Consider the following 16,635-nt stretch of genomic DNA (forward strand, 5'->3'; position numbering starts at 1 on the left):
AGAAGGATTTAATATTCTGTTCAAGTCTGTCAAGAATGTGGATGCTCCCCCGGCCAAGGCAAGTGTCTCAAATGCTGAGCAGCAAAGCAGTGTTCCCTTCTCTGTCTGGGACCGCCATTTTTGGTAATACTTCCTCCAGAGTCAATCTTTTAATGGTGATTCCTTAAGTAGCCTTTCCTTTTCCCCAAAAGAGTTCCCCTGAAATATCACTGAGGTTCTTTTAATCTGATGCAAATCCAAACTATTAGAACATAAGAATGGTCTGACCCAGCATGGCCAATGGTCCATCTAGTCCAGTATCCTGTCTTCCGGTAGCTGGTGCCAGATGAACTGAACAGGGCAATTATTGAGGGGTCCATCCCCTGTCGTCCAGTCCCAGCTTCTGGCAGTCAGAGGTTTAGGGACACCCAGAGCATGGGGGTCTAGTCTCTGAACAGGTTTATTACTTTAACAAGCATTCTTTCTATTTCCTTATTTGAATGACTCCTAATTCATGATGAATGAAGAATTCTTTGTCCTTGTATAATGTCTTCAATCCAAGTCATTAAAGTGCTTTACAAACACTAATGAATTCATATTAGCTTCACAGCAACACTATCTCATTGGCAAGTATCAGTGTCCCCATTTTATAGGTGGGGAGATGGAGGTCCTTGTTTTTAGACCTAACTAACCATTTGCATGCAACCACCCTTGATTTGTGTGCTCATTTATAGTCACTGGGCAGGAACACTTTTAAATTTGCCTACGTCCCATGGGAAGTCCATGGTAGAGCTGGGAACAGAATCCAGATTTCCTGGGTCCCACTCCGGTGCTTTAATCACAAGATCAGCATTCGATAGCAGAACTGGGAAGCACACGTAGGAATTCCATTTCCTCAATGTGACTATCAATTAAGTTACTAAATAGTCTACAGCTGACCTTGCAGGTGTGAATCAAGCAAAAATCCCCACGACTTCAGTAAGACTTTTCTGAAGAAGGGGGTACAGGAAGAGGCTTCAGAAGTGCTAGACGGGATGTGACTAATTCCTTTGCCAGAGGCAGCCGTGCAACCACAAGAGCCCTGTTAAGCCTAAAATGCTCTGGGCCGCTCCATGTGAACGTGTCTGAACAATACACAACGCACAACTGGACAGTGTGAGGTTCTATTTTTATAGATGGGATTTCTGATGACTGTAAATTAAGAGGTCAAACCTCATATAACCAAAATCCAATGATAATAATACTGTCATATAATGTAAAAAGAAAAGGAGTACTTGTGGCACCTTAGAGACTAACCAGTTTATTTGAGCATGAGCTTTCGTGAGCTACAGCTCACTTCATCGGATGCATAGCATATCGTGGAAACTGCAGAAGACAAAACCTGTCATATAATGTGTAATTTATTAAATGTTGTTGTTTTTTTATAATTCTTGGGTGCTACCAAAAATCACAAACACCTCCTGACTGAACCCTACAATGATTATGACGCTGTTTCTTTCTCTTTTTGGTGTGTCTGTTTGAAGTATACATTTTTGGCTCAATCTTCTGATTGAAGAGTAGATGTGGGAACTTTGGAAGAAGGTTTGCTGCATTATAGGAAGCCAGATTGTTTTCAAAGATATGCCAGGCATTTACACAGCCTCTGCATAAGTGTCTTTTCTATTTGCATTATTGTAGTTCAATATATGTACTGAGAGGACAAAGCCCCGTGGTGCTCTGTCTGACACACTGTCTTCTGTAATAGCATCATTACAAACTGTGATACAGACACAACTTCCGTGGTGGTGTGGATGACTGCATACTGGAGGGGGTGCATGCCAGCGGTTAGAATGGGGATCTGGAAATCAGGAGTCCTGGTTTCTGTTCCAGCTGTGACACTGATTCATTGTGAGGTTAGAAGATGCAGCTTCCTGGTTTCTGCTCTGACCTGTGAGACTCATTAATTGGATGAAGCAGGGGAAATCCTTTAACCTCCCCATGCCTCAGTTTACCAATATGTAAAAGGTAACACTCCTCTGCTCCACTGCGGTGTTTTGAGACCCAGCTGTGACCCTGTATTGATGCTACTCAGACAAGGACTACTTGGCCCATTGACATCATGGGACTGCTTGCATCAGTAAGGGAGGTAGGGAACAGGCCCTATACTAGCTAGTTAAATGATGAGTGCTTTGGAACAGTTGGGCACCAGCCCCTGTGAAGCCGTGGTGTTCTTCTAACACAGTTTGTCCACCACGCTGTGAAAAGTAGACAAGGGGGGAAGATCCTGATGCTAGTAAAGCTGTGCCACATAGCTGCCACAATTTATCTTTTTCTTTCTTTGGACCAAGGGTCTGCAGAACTTACTCAACGCCAGCTGTCCTCTGCTCTTACCCCAAGTCAGCTGCCATTTTGAGGGCAAATGAGATCTGTCTTATTCATTGTGATAGTACCTAGGATTCCCAGTCATGGATCAGGCCCGCATTGTACTAGCTAATGCACAAACATAGATGAAAAAGTTGGCCCCTGCAAGCCTTTGTTATCTCTATCTCTCTCTGATTTGTGAAAAGCTGAAGAGCTGGCAAGACACACAAAACCACCACTGACCAGCTGCGATTGTAACATTTCCTCGAAGAAGTGATAACTGTCACAACCTGGCTCAATAGCTCTCTGGAAGGACATCAGTCTGTTGGGTCCCCTTTGTTCCTAAGCCACCTGGGCCTGGCCAGAGCCAGGTCACTGTTCCTAGCTCTGGGTCTCTAAGGGTATGTCTATACTGCAATTAAACACTGGTGTCTGGCCTGTGGCGGCTGGCTCTGGCTCATGGGGTTTGGGCTATGGGGCTGTTTCATTGAGGTGTAGACGTTCCAGATAGGGCTGGAGGCCAGGCTCTGGGACATTCCCTCCCTCATGGGGTCCCAGGCTCTAGCTTGAGCCAGAACATCTACATCTCAATTAAATAGCTCCATAGTCCAAGCCCTGTGAGCCCGAGTCAGCTGACCTAGGCTAGCCCCGGCTGTTTAATTGCAGTGTAGACATACTCTAAGGCAAACTCCCCAGTGCAGCCCACCTCTCCTTGGGACATAGGGCTATGCCGCCTGGCCACCTCAGAGCCAGAACTAAAGACTCAGCCCCTGGAGCCCCCAGCTGCATAGGTGTTCCACCTTTCTGCAGCCTCTCAGAGAATCTCGATGGAGTTAACCCCTTCAGCGACAACGTGGAAAGCAATCAAGGAGCATGGGCTTAGCAAATGGATTTCTTTACCACAGGCACTTTTACACTCAGGAAAGCTCTAGAGCGTCCCAGATCTTGGCAAACTAACAAACCGGCCTGCGTTGTACACCCTCTTACACTGCCCTCACCCCTCCGGTGAGCCTGAGGTCTGGTCAGCACTTCAGGCTAGGCAAAATTCCTCCTTCCTCCTCTCGCTCACTAGCCCGGTCTTGTGGCATGCGGCAGTGGGTGATCACGCTTCTCAGAGAGCATCCCGCCCTTAATACAGTCTGTAACCCCGTTTGCCCTGTGCCCAGATGGGACATTCCAACCCACACCCATGCGTGTCCCAGGTGAAGAAAAACCATTATCCCCTGTGGTGGGCCCCTCACAGAGAGTCATTCACAGGTAACCCTCCTGCCAGGTGAAGTTGGCAACAACAAGGGCCGGATTCAGTAGCTAGAGGTTTATCTCAACCCTGCAAAACAGAACTGGCTTGAGCCACCTCCCCCTCAGTAATCTGGAAAATTTACCACCACCCCCGGGCATCTCTGAGAGGCGATACTTCCCCACTTCTGGGTAAAACAAATGAGAAGTTTTATTACCAGGGAAAGGGAACTGAGCACTGGTTTTGGAACACCCCCGCACCCCCCCGCCTTCACAAACATAAGCAAACCAGAGTACACTGGGCAGCGTCCTTCGCCTCAGCTCCTCACCTTGTGGTGTGAAAGTCCAACAAACCGATGTTCCTTTCGCACCCCACTGCCCTCTCCCTCCATCGCACCCCACTCACAGGGGAGAGTTCAGAGGTACGTCCGTGAGAGTTCACCTCCCACCCCGGGGCGGGGAAGACATCACCTGGCGCTTCTGCTGCTCTTGCTGTGGCAGCTGGCCCCCAGCTGCAGCGGTTCGCTCGGCGTTGCTGCCGGCGGCCCACCTCTGCGCCTCCGTTCACGCCGCTGCCCTTGGCTGCTGCATTGGTGCTTTCTGCACTGCCCCCTGCCCCTCTACTGCAACGTCTGCGACGCCGCATCCCAAGGTCCCGCCCCTCACCACAGCGCTCGGTGCTTTCAGCCGTGGGCGCGGAACCTCCTGGCTAGGCCGGGCGAGGCAGCCCCTTTCCCAGAAACGCTGCCCCGGAGCAGGTCTAAGGCTCAGGCTTTGCCAACACAGCTCTGTCTGCTCAATACTTAGGCAGAGTAGGTGTGTTCATGTGAATACGGTCCGGTCCTGAAGTCTTTTCCCCCCAGCTCATCACTAGAGGACAGGGGGTGCACTCATTCAGATCCAGCTTACACAGAGCTGACGGCCCTCCATGGTTGCCTCTTTGATAGTCCCCTCCAAGCTGCCCCACCCCGCTGCCTGGCAGGGCAGTGTCTGGAATAGACCTGCCTTCTCAAGGCACAGGCTGGTTTTTCAACCCAGAACACAAAATGGCAGCTCGCACATGAAATGGGAGACTGGGTACAAAAATGGAAGTCACAAAACAAAATGGAGTTCACAGTTCGATACAGACATCTCCCCCAGTCACAGTAACCATTAAGGGTCCTGAACAGTCTTTTACCAGAGACATTTATAACGATCTCAGTAGCATTGGGAAAGCTCCTGGAATTAGGGCAAGACAGAAAATCATTACAGCCCCTAGCAAACCTTTCTTCCAAATGGAATCTTAATTTTACATCATCCTGATTTATTGGTATACTCAGGAAGACAACACAGATCCAGCATGCATATAGAAACCATCTGCAACTGCTCCTTTCTAAGTGGGTTTGCTGATCACTCTCCTACAGTCATTTTTACTGTAGAGGGGAAAGCAGAGGATTTTATGGATCATACAGATCAATAATCTTCTGAAGAGTTTGGACAGCAAATAATGAGTTTACTTGGCCTCCTGAGACACCACAATACCAAATCACTTTCAAAGCACCAGAACCAAATGCCTCCAATCTCTATCTGCCTGTGCACTTTAACACTTGAGTTACCACTCAAGAAAGAGATCTTGGAGTCATTGTGGATAGTTCTCTGAAAACATCCACTCAATGTGCAGCGGCAGTCAAAAAAGCGAACAGAATGTTGGGAATCATTAAGAAAGGGATACATAATAAGACAGAAAATACCATGTTGCCTCTATATAAATCCATGGTAGGCCCACAGCTTGAATACTGCGTGCAGATGTGGTTGCCCCACCTCAGAAAAGATATATTGGAATTGGAAAAGGTTCAGAAAAGGGCAACAAAAATGATTAGGCGTATGGAACGGCTTCCATATGAGGAGAGATTAATAAGACTGGGACTTTTCAGCTTGGGGAAAAAAGACAACCAAGGGGGGATATGATAGAGGTCTATACAATCACGACTGGTGTGGAGAAAGTAAATAAGGAAGTGTTGTTATTTACACCTTCTCATAACACAAGAACTAGGGGTCATCAAATGAAATTAATAGGCAACAGGTTTAAAACAAACAAAATGAAATATTTTTTCACACAACGCACAGTCAACCTGTGGAATTCCTTGCTAGAGGATGTTGTGAAGGCCAAGACTATAACAGGGTTCAAAAAAGAACTAGATAAATTCATGGAGGCTAGGTCCATCAATGGCTATTAGCCAGGATGGGCAGGGATGGTCTTCCTAGTCTCTGTTTGCAAGAATCTGGGAATGGGTGATAGGGGATGGATCACTTGATGATTACCTGGTCTGTTCATTCCCTCTGGGGCACCTGGCATTGGCTAGATGGATCTTGGGTCTGACCTAGTATGGCCGTTCTTATGTTCTGACTTCTGATTTTTAAACATAGATCCCTCTCAATAAAAATGACATGCCTATATCTTTCAGGTCATGATCTTTAGCTACATTTATTATGAATCACAGGAGGACAATTCATAAAGAAATCCACATCTATGGGAGCACATCTTGCGGAGTGGATGAAGTTTAAGCTGGTGTAGATCTCTTCACCTCAGCTCCGCTCCATAGCTGTCCCTCTTATCCTGCTCTGTCCCTCTGAGCTCCCTTCCCTTTTCTTTCCATGTAGCAGATCCCCTCCTAAGTAAACCCACCAAAAGGAAGAAAAAAATCATGGAACTAATGTGACGTTTGCTGCCATCCCACCGCTCTCGCAGCATGTGTGTCCTACGACTTCCCCCACCTGGGTCTGCCTTGCTGATTTAAATTGCCAGCTCTTCGATGCAGGAATCATCTCTTTCTAGGTTTGTATAGCACCTAGAACAATAGGGACCCATTTTTGGCTGGCCTTTAGGCACTGCCCTAATAAACATGGTTAATCATCCTCATCTTTGGGAAAGTGTGGACATTCATGCTGGGACTCTAAAGAAAACGTAAGCAAAAGTAGATAATGTGATGTGTTTCCTTGGATCAATGAGTAGAAAAGGGCAGAAGGGACCATTATGATCAACTAGTCTGACTTGCAAAACACAGGCCACAGAATCGTAACTGGTAATCCCTGCATAGACCCCAATAACTTGTCCTCATTTCTTCTGGTGTAAAATTGAACCATGAGGAAATGCTTCTCTTTGCCCTAGAAGGCCTGGTCTTTGCTTGAGCAACTCAAACTCTATTGTGTTTTCAGCTCTGGGAACTGGGTGGGCCACTTCACCGGGGGAGGCCAGGTCTGTCTATGCAGAAGCCTGGTGCCTGTATGCCAGCAATGTCCCTGGTAACCTGTGATGGGATGAAACTCCATCATGGACTAGGATGGGTTAAAAGCTGGTTAGTCTAATCTATTACACCTGTGCCATCATTAATTAGTTGAAGGAGGGGCCTAAGAGGCAGCAGATGATAGATTAAAGGACACCTGGGCCTCATAAAATGCGGAGTGGTCAGTCTGAGGGTGTACAACCACAGGGAGTGGGTAGGTTTCTTTTCAAGACCCTGAGCCAGGATCTGCAGAAGAATGGTTCTCTAGGGGATCCAGCCCAGGGGCTGACTGCTCTGCACCAGAGCAGAGGGCAAGACTCAAAGGTAACCAAAAAAGGGACTGAGATTCGGGTGACCTGAAGGGCCTGAGGCTTGTTGGGACTCTTGAGTTGTACTTTTGTTACCCCAGAAGGGGTTATGTTTGTCTGTGACTTGGCGGTGGGCCAAACCACATCTCCAGGACTGGTTTTTGTGTGGCAAACTGAGAAGACCTACTGTTGGGGAGGAAACTGAGGCAGAAGGTGCTGGTAGTGCTGTGTTTGAGCAGAAGGGGAAGCTATGAGATGGCCATGCCCCAGGACACAGCCCCCAGCCATTGCACTCTCCTGAATTCTATTGGCTTGGAGATGTATTTATTTTCCTGGGGGTACATCCACAGGGCTGGTGGGGAGATAAGAACGGCGATACTGGGTCAGACCAAAGGTCGATCTAGCCCAGTATCCTGTCTTCCAACAGTGGCCACTGCCAGGTGCCCCAGAGGGAATGAACAGAACAGGGAATCATCAAGTGATCCATCCCCTGTCACCCATTCCCAGCTTCTGGCAAACAGAGGCTAGGGAACCAGCCCTGCCCATCCTGGCTGACAGCCATTGATGGATTTATCCTCCATGAATTTATCTAGTTCTTTTTTGAACCCTGGTATAATCATGCATATGTCAGAGATAATCAGATAAACATAGTCAGAGATAATGCATATATCCCCCTGGCCCTGCCCAAGAACCTCTGCACCTCTGGTGCAGCCTGTGTGGGATCTAGCCCCTAGACTTGCTGATGCAGAGGTGGGAGAGAGCTGCTCCAGATTGCATTGTCTGGTCATGCTCCTGAGAGGGCCATTGCAGCAGTTAGGGATGTCCTAGCCACAGCCCCCTGTCCGCCAGCCATGCCACTTCTGCTAGGGACAGAGAGGGGATTAACTATGAAAATGGATAGAAACACTCAGTCCAGGCCCCCTGCTGCTGTTTGTCTGGAGAGTAAATTCTATTTGGTTTGCCCTGTGCCTAAGTTTTCAGTGCGTTATAGATTTTTGGATTGCCCACCTGTAGCTCCGGTGGGGGAGCAGTTAGGCAGGAGGCTGGAGGTTTGGGAAGTTAGGTGGGGGACAGCTGGGGCTTTGGGGATTGCGGGTAAATGCATTAGCAGAATGTTTCCTTGAAAGGAAAGAGTTCCTGGTGTCGCCATTTAAACTGCCATCATTAGGCACCAGAGCTAACGCTTAGTTGAGATGATGAGCCAGATGGTTAGCAGGGTCAGCGATTGCTTCAGGCTGCCTGCAGACTCGGGAAGACAACCCTGGCTCTCTTGGCGAATGGTTTGCCTTTGAGCAGTTTTCTGAGAGCTGGCAATGCCCAACTCCGCACCCGTGGTGGCATGTGCGCAGGGGCTGGGCGCACAGCTCGGCGGATTGCCTGATCAGACCCTGACATCTCTGACACTGATCCCCCCTCCCACCACCCCCTTACCTTAAACACTGAATCTGGGGGGAAGGGGGCAGCTTCAGAACCCAAACCTAGATGTGGCCTCTAGCCCTATAATGGGCTAAACCCAACCCCCTCCCCATCTGAAGGGCCCCACTCTGGGGGTGGCTCAGTGCCTCATCCCTGGGCTCGGCGATAGGGTCAGGGTCGCTGCCCCGCATTTGCCTGGCGGAGGGACGCCCCCACTGGGCGGACTCGGGGGCTGGCTCCTGGCTGGGCGTGGGGAGACGGCCCCGACCTCTGAGCGCTGCGGGGAGCGGCCGCCAGTTCGCCGGGCGGCATCCGAGCCTGCGGCGAGCCGCCGAGCGAGCCTCCGCGGGGATCCGCGGCGCCGGCGGGCGCGGAGCCTCGGCCAGCCCCCGGCGGGTCCGGCGGGTGCCTGGGTGCCAGCCGCCCCGAGGAGCCATGCCTGGGGCTGCGGGGCCAGCCTGGGGCTCCCCGGCTCCTTTCCTGCTGCCGCTGCTGCTGCTCCCCGCCCTGGAGCCCGCAGGCTGGAGAAGTAAGTCCGCGGGGGAAGATGCCGGGGAAAGGGACCCTCAAAGCCGGGGGGGGCGATCCGCGCTGTGGGAACCCAGAGCCAGGGGCTGGCTGGGTCGGGTGAATGTGTGGGGCTTTATTCTAACCCTGGCTCCTGGCCATGATGATGTACCTTCCCTCCCCTGCCCCCCCCCCCCCCTTTTCTTGTTCTTTTATATCTTCCACTCGCTCCTTCAATCCCTGAACAGAAGGTTTGCCGGCATGAATAGCGCAGCCAGCCTCCTAGCAAATCAACGAGAACACCCAGAGAACACGCACTGCAGGCTGCGCCCATAGAAAATCCTCTCTCTTTTTTTTGCTGTTGTTTGGGGGATACCTGGTTATAAGCACTGTCTTGTCTGCTGCTGGGACCAGGGTCGGTCCAGGATGTGCCCTGGGGATTTCTAGCGGCATGGAATGGCTGAGGTTCCTATCTCTCTCTGCAACACACTCCCAGCTGCAAAAACCCAGCTCAGCAGGAAAGCAATGATAGCCTTGGTTGGGTGACAGCCCTAATTGCAGGTCAGCAGGCTGCAGGCAGGCTGGGATTCCCATTAGCTGGGAGGAAGAGCTCTGTGCCTTCCAAAGCTTGTTTCTTTCGGCAACAGATAGCCCCTTGTCTCATTAAACCCAGGGGCATTTTTACCTGGTGGTTAATCACAGGGTCCTAAATCACAGGGTCCTAATAGAATAAGATTCGCTTCCCACTTCCACTTGCTGTCACTGTCCCCAGTGGATTACCCTCTCCTCTGAGTGTCTTGTGAAGGCGTTGACACCAGGGGCTTTTACACCCGAGTCAAATGCTGGAAAGACAGATACGGCAAATCATGTATTTCAGCTCACTCTACTTGGGGCAGCATTCCATGATACAGATCGGCTGGACGGGGTCTGGAAGAGTCCTTAAAGAGAACTGGTTCCCTCTAGAACTCCATGAGTTTAGATGTCATGAGAAGTTCTGTCCCCATTCTCTTTCCCAGACCTGAAGAAGAGGTCTGTGGAGCACAAAAGTTTGTCTCTTTCACCAACAGAAATTGGTTCAATGAAAGATATCCCCTCACCCAGGCCTTGTCTCAGGGGAAAGAATAGACAGACCTGCGTTAAAGGGGAAAGCACCATTGGGCATTGCTATGGGATTGTTGGACAGGTCGGCCATGCCTGTTAGTTTCAGATTAAGAGAATTATTTAAGTGCTTCAGGGAGTTTCTCCATCTTTGTTCCAGCAATTAATGTGCCTTTTACAACTCCTATTTAAAAATCCTCTTCAACAATTACTGCTCTGTCCAGCTGCACTTATCCATGGTTTGTATATTTATTACTGGCCTGATCCAGAGAGGAGCTGAGCACATGGCCCCTCATCCAGCACAGCAGAAGTTTTTAAGCCTCATTTAAGTTGATCAGATTTCTCATGTGCTAACATTTAAGCACATGCTTAAGTGCTCTGCTGGATCAATGCCTGTGCTTGTACATGTCTGTACTCTCAGAAATGTAGATGTAAAAAGTTATAAGGAAAATCTTTTCTGCTGCTAATATTAAACAATGTGCTTAGATGTATTTAGAGACATTAGTGGCCAAATAATTCAAACAGTTCTTGCTTTTTGCTGTTTATATGCCGTCTTTTGAAGGATCTGATCCTGTTCCATTAAGTCAAGGGCAAAACTCCCGTTGTCTGTGATGGGGCAGGATTAAACCCTAAATGCTGGGCTTTGCAGTGGAGTTTTGATTCTGAGCAACGGTCTGTGCTCCCCAGGAGAAAACAGCAGTGTTGGCCCACAGCTATACCAGGAAGAAATAACACCCCAGTGGAAAGCCACAGGAAACACCACCATCAGTGCGAAGGTATGGCATATGACCCTGTTGACAGGAAAGGTGCTCTTCATTTTTTTTTTTTTTTTTTCAACTATTATCACCCAAGGTGTGACATGGTTGACTGGATCTGGTGATGTCTCTTAAATTCTTCAGACCAAAGCCCGGTCACTGTAGGCACATGCAGGCTATAGGAGCATTTCAGAAACCGCACCAGCATAGTGGGGAGCTGTTTGCTGTGATCTGCTCTCTCCCTTGGCATATGGTGCCATAGGGGAGCGCTACAGAGAGGGGCTAAGCATGACCTGCCAATAAGATCCCCTGACCCAGTGGTGATAAAGCGCTGCTCTCTGTGCGCAGTATCTCAGCTCCAAGCTGGAATCCTACCTCCATAAGGATCTGTGCAGAGAGCCACTGCTGGTCAGAATATGAATGCAGACTGTGCCCTGCCTTTGTGGCAGATGTGTGTTCCAGGTTCGGAGACAGAGCTTAGTCTGTACCCTGGCGGCAGCCCTCCAGGGGGGTGCAGCAAACGTTATTCCAGTCGCTGAGGTGGAGTACCAGCAGCGCTGTAGCCGCGGAGTCAGAGCTCTCTACATGCCTTGCCAGTGTGGACGGGGAGTGAACTAGTGCACCCGGGGCTCCTTTATTGCACTGTAACTCGCAAGTGTAGCCAAGCCCTTAGTACTGAGATTGCTTACCCACCACTGAAATGCAGCTGTCTCGGGGAAGAGCCCAGCAGCCATTTAACACACCCATCGATGATAACAGTAACAGGCTGTCTGTGGCCTCCAGTGGGAAAAACCTTCAGGAGGGAGGCCCAGGGGCAGGATAACTCAGTGCTGGTCTCCTTGGGAGTTTGCTCCAAATTTTAGTCAGGTGTGGGAAGGCAGGTTTTCTCTCATGGAGGAAGCTGCACCCAACTCCCACACCCGGTGATCCGTTGGATCACCATGGATGTATTCCAGTGGATCTGTAAAGGCCCTGTGCCTCCACGCCTGCTCTCTACAGGCTCCCACAGTGTCTGGCAGGGCAGCTCCACTGGAATCACACGAACAGGGTTATCCTGCCAGCAGCAAATCTCAGGATGTTCCATGAAGAGGACTCTGTTGCAAAGAGTGAGGGCTATGGAAAGGGTAATGCAGCTTGGGGCTGTGTCGCCTCCTCAGTGGAGTCGCCCTTGGGTGCCAGGGAGGAGGAAAAACAGCCCCAGCCCTCTCCTGGAGCCTCAGACAGGTCTCCAAAGGTACAAGGCAGAGGGGGGTAATGGAAGGAGGTTCATCTGCTTCCTCTGCATCTCCACAAGGATGGTCCTCCCATGTTCAGATCTAGGGGGAATGATCCATTCCTAGTCAGGGCCTGAATGCTGCACCCCTAAGTGGGTGTCCTGGATATCACGGGGAGTCCTCTCAGGAATAAAGGCTGCTCACATGAGTGATGGTTTTCAGGATGGGTTTGGCCTCCCAGTAACCCCATGTCATCTGCTGGATATAATCTCTATGGGCCTGATTCATGGAAGCCAAGGAAAGACTCCCATTGACTTCAATAGGCACAGGATTAGCAGAAGACCAGAATATCAGAATGGAGACCTGCCACATGGATATGAAAGGCAACTTTTATAATTGACACTAGAGTTGGGATTAACACAAAGGGATCTGAACACGCATGTTGACTGACAGAATGTTTCAGCCAAGCAATTCTTTAAAATACTCTTATGGTTTCACGTGGTTTCTGTGGTGTGAAATCCCCTTGTATGTTGAGTAAATGATGAGGAAATAACCTGACGCTCTTATTTCTAAGTAATTCCTTATCTTAAAATTCTAATACAGTAAAAGCAGCCTTTCGTGTCTCTTTAGGAGGCAACTTCCTTTAAGAGAAAATCTTGTAATATCCTTAGTTGTACTGAGAAAGTCTTGTAATATCCTCAGTTGTACTGAGTCAATTTACTTTTTACGTTTTAGATCACTGCTGGTAAGCAGCTAATTTTTATCAGCTCTGTGGTCATTTAAAACTTGTTTCTGTGCTGAACGGCCCCATGTTCCTTTGTATGAATTAGTATAAAAACAAAAGACTGTACTAAAAAAACAAGTCAGTAGTAGCATACACATCGAGTAATGAGGTGCTTGGCTGTAGTTTATATCCTTGATCTCTCTCCTCCTCCCTCCTTGTGTTTTAATTGTATCTGCCTAATAATGAAAATAAGTATAATGTAGTGGTTACTGGGAACACCTTTCAGGTAATGCATCCTGTCTAGCAGGTGTATACACCTTACCTGTGTACAATGCACACCTCCAGTTTGTCTTCTTCCAGCCCTACCATTTATTTAACACTAGGGATACACATAACTTGCTATACCTGTATACAGCTATATACCTGTATACTGTAAATATAGAAGTACACCAGATCTTTGGACCTGTCTATATTGACATTTGAAATGATATTAGGACCTTCATAGAAAACCATGTCTCTGAGTACATCCTAGAAAGGTAGACTGTAGAGTGCCTACCATATGTTGTAGACCAGCAGGGCTGCAGTTTCAATATATGTTGAGTAGTTTTTCTGGGCAGGAGACTTTTTATACAAATTGTGCAAGCTATAGACCAGTGGTTCTCCACCACTTCACTTTGTAGAAGAAAGCTTCTTTCCTGGACCATTACCGCCGCCATCTGCTAAGAAATAGTGTAAGCACAGCTCTGTATCAGGCAAATCGTGCTAGGATGTTTTTCCAGTGACCAAGCATTCCTTGGGCTCTGAGGCATGGGTCCTGTCCATATTTCCAAAGGAGTAACAACACATCATTCTTCTTTCTGAGCATTCCACCTCCATCCGTCTCTGCCTACTGGGCACAGCAGGGGCGGGAGACGTGCTCAACGCTGCAGGGTTGAATAAGGGTAGATTTGCACTTGCAAACAAAGTAATTGCCGTGTTGATGAACACTTAGGTATTCACAATGATCATGCTGTATGTGTAATGGGCAGTTTCTCTGTTGCATGTAGCACCCATTCAAAGCAGAAGTCAAGATGACAGTCGAGGGGAGAGAGCTCATCCTGGATGTTGAGAAGAATGAGTAAGTGTGCTTGTCCATTGTATGCCCTGTGCAGTCTGCTCCCGAAGATGATGAATAAGGAGCTGATCCAGAGCCCCGTGGAGCTCTTTCTCTTGGCTTCACTGAACTTTGGATCACACCCTGAGGGCTTATCTAAACCTAAAGCTTAGATTGACCTAGCGACATTGCTCAGGGCTGTGGACAAATGTCATGCCCTGTGCGACATAGTTAGGTTGACCTAAGCCCTCACTGTAGACACAACTAGATGGATGGAAAAATTCTTCCTTCAACGTAGCTATGGATTAATGGTATCAATTGACCATCCCCTTTTGTCAATGTAGGAAACGTCTATGTTGCAGCTGCCGTGCCGTAGTGTGCGGCTGTGGTTTAGACATACTCTAAGTGGGGGAAATGCATGCCACTCTTATACATGATAAGAGTACTCTGGGTCCGACCTTCAGCTGGTAGAGTGACTTCTGTGGAGCTCTGTCAATGTATGCCAGCTGGCGATCTGGCCCACTGTATATAAACCCATGCCATGTAACAGTTAGTACCTGCGTTAACTAGACAATGATTTCCTGTTACTCTTTACCTGATGTTAGTGAGCTGGATTGTTCACCAAATGACTCAATGTTTTTTTATCAGTAAAAAGCTCTCATGTGGATTTTGTATGTTATGTTACTCATAAGGGATTCCACTCCAGGTCTCTTAGGAGGAATGACAGTGAAACTTATATTTCTCTAATGCCACTTATCCTAAAGTGGCCTAAAGAAATGTTTTCACTTGCACTGACTACAGAGGTTCAGCCACCTCTGTGGTAGAACACAGCAGCTGGTTAACAGCACACAGCAACAGTATATAGTCGTTTGGGATAGGAAGCGAAGAAGAATACTGTATCCAAATGAAGCTACCAGTGGATATAGGTAGGCAGGATGGTTTTGCTGCTGGAGTTTGGATGTAGATTCTTTGGTACTTTTTATACCAGATCCTTTGCCAGGCAAGTGGATTAGATTCTAATGGTGGAAGAGCAGCTAAGACTTTTCTTATATAATTGACCCTTGCCAATTTTAATCCTTTGATGCTGGATTTCTTTCTGTGTCAGATTTATATATTGAGTTCCAGTTGAGTGTTTTTTCTCCTAGTACTCACTAATGTATTTATACCCTGGAATAATACTACTTACCATATTTAAGTATATAGTGCAGACATCCCTGACCAGTGAAACCTAGGATCACTCTTCTCCTTCCCTAAGAGTGCAAGGAAATGCTGCAATATGGATATACAACTGTAATTAGTGTTTATGGTGACATACAGACATAACTGATATGCAGGATAGTCTGAAGGGGGCCCAGCTTCTCTTTACATGGTGTAAGGCAGTACCTGAAATCAGATGAGTGATCAAATGAAAGTAGATTCTGGGAAGGGTTTTCTGTGAAAGGCTATATCCTAAGGATAAGCTGCTGGGACTTTCAGCACTGAAGACACTGTAGGGCCAATTCTGCACTTGTGTTAACAGAAAATGTTATAAATATTTCATCTATCAACCTCTTTGGGCTTTGAAAGTACCAAAGCATAGAGAGGGGAACAAACTGTACTGCTATTCCTAGCTAAGACACAAGCAAAATGAACGGTGGAGCAATTGTGATCAGTAGAGATCTCTGAAGCAATACTGTACATTATGTAACTGCTACTGTAGCTAGGACAAAACCAGTGAGGTCTATTTCCTTGGACTGTCAGGTCTTCAACTTATTGCTGCATTTGTGCGTTGTAGAATTGCAGAGGTGAATTTATTCACAGTCCAGGAGGAGTCGGCAAAAGCAAAGAATCCTGACAGAAATCCCAGTAACAGATTAATTCAGCGTATGATGACATAACCTCCAGGTGCCTCCTGGGAACTGGGCTGTGCTATTTCCATCAGAGGTCTGGCTCTCGGCATGTGTTAGTAAACAGAATGAGGATCACACACCATTTGCTATTGTGTTTACTTCCTGAGGTAAGGCTTTCATTCAGCAAGATATACATACACACACTTCCATCAGGGAGCATGCTGGCTTAGCAGGATCAATAAACACACAAGGCATTATGAAGTCCTGCTATTTGAACAGATCTTATAAAAACACAGCACATAGAAAATATTGAGGATACAAAATCATCTTTAACACTGACTTCAGAGGAGCTTTTTCTGGGCATGGAGTGAAGGCTCAGGCCTATAGTCAGAGGCAGAAGCCGAGACCCACAGGAGAACAGGCAACAAGACATGCATTTAAGGGATAGCTGTCAGGATACTGGCTCAATGAGCAGCTGGGACGTGTTTGAGAATAGAGCTGTTATTTGGATGTCCCTTTCAAAGTCATTTCAACGAGTTACAGGGGAATTCAACAGCAGCGAAGAAGGAATGATGAAGCAGGCAGAAGAAGTGGGGTCCTCAGGAATGTTGTGGAGCTCTAATAAGACACCTTCCATCTGAGACACTCCAGCCCTTTGCAAGCATTAAGGAATGAAGCCTCCTCTTCTCCCTGGTGCATGCCTGTGACAGAGCTGTTGGATTTGAATGCAACAGTTGTATTGCATGGCAGAAATATTTGTGCCACGTCCCTGATGTCACATTTATGAAGAGCACATTGTGCTCATCCCCCGGAGATGTAAACCAGGGGATATTGCATCTGTTCCCGTTAACATGCTACATTATTATTTACTTT

At 47.9% G+C, this 16,635-nt stretch overlaps 1 protein-coding gene across 7 annotated transcripts in view; it reads left to right on the forward strand.

Moving 5' to 3' along the window:
- The first annotated feature begins 7,005 nt into the window (after positions 1 to 7,005).
- ADAM19 (ADAM metallopeptidase domain 19) overlaps positions 7,006 to 16,635 on the forward strand; it is a 53,762-nt gene continuing 44,132 nt past the window's right edge. For 4 of the 7 annotated variants that reach the window (XM_037906645.1, XM_037906647.1, XM_037906646.2 and 1 more), the window contains exons 1-3: positions 8,854 to 9,071; positions 10,835 to 10,923; positions 13,887 to 13,957. In XM_037906645.1, the coding sequence (XP_037762573.1) occupies positions 8,978 to 9,071; positions 10,835 to 10,923; positions 13,887 to 13,957 (254 nt within the window). In that variant the 5' untranslated portion in view covers positions 8,854 to 8,977. Of the gene's footprint in view, positions 7,143 to 8,853; positions 9,072 to 9,297; positions 9,611 to 10,834; positions 10,924 to 13,886; positions 13,958 to 16,635 lie in introns of those variants that run through there. The other 3 variants (XM_043521624.1, XM_043521625.1, XM_043521626.1) reach the window with 3 other exon arrangements.

This window comes from Chelonia mydas, chromosome 8 (assembly GCF_015237465.2).
Source record: "Chelonia mydas isolate rCheMyd1 chromosome 8, rCheMyd1.pri.v2, whole genome shotgun sequence".
NCBI classification, from domain to species: Eukaryota; Metazoa; Chordata; order Testudines; family Cheloniidae; genus Chelonia; species Chelonia mydas.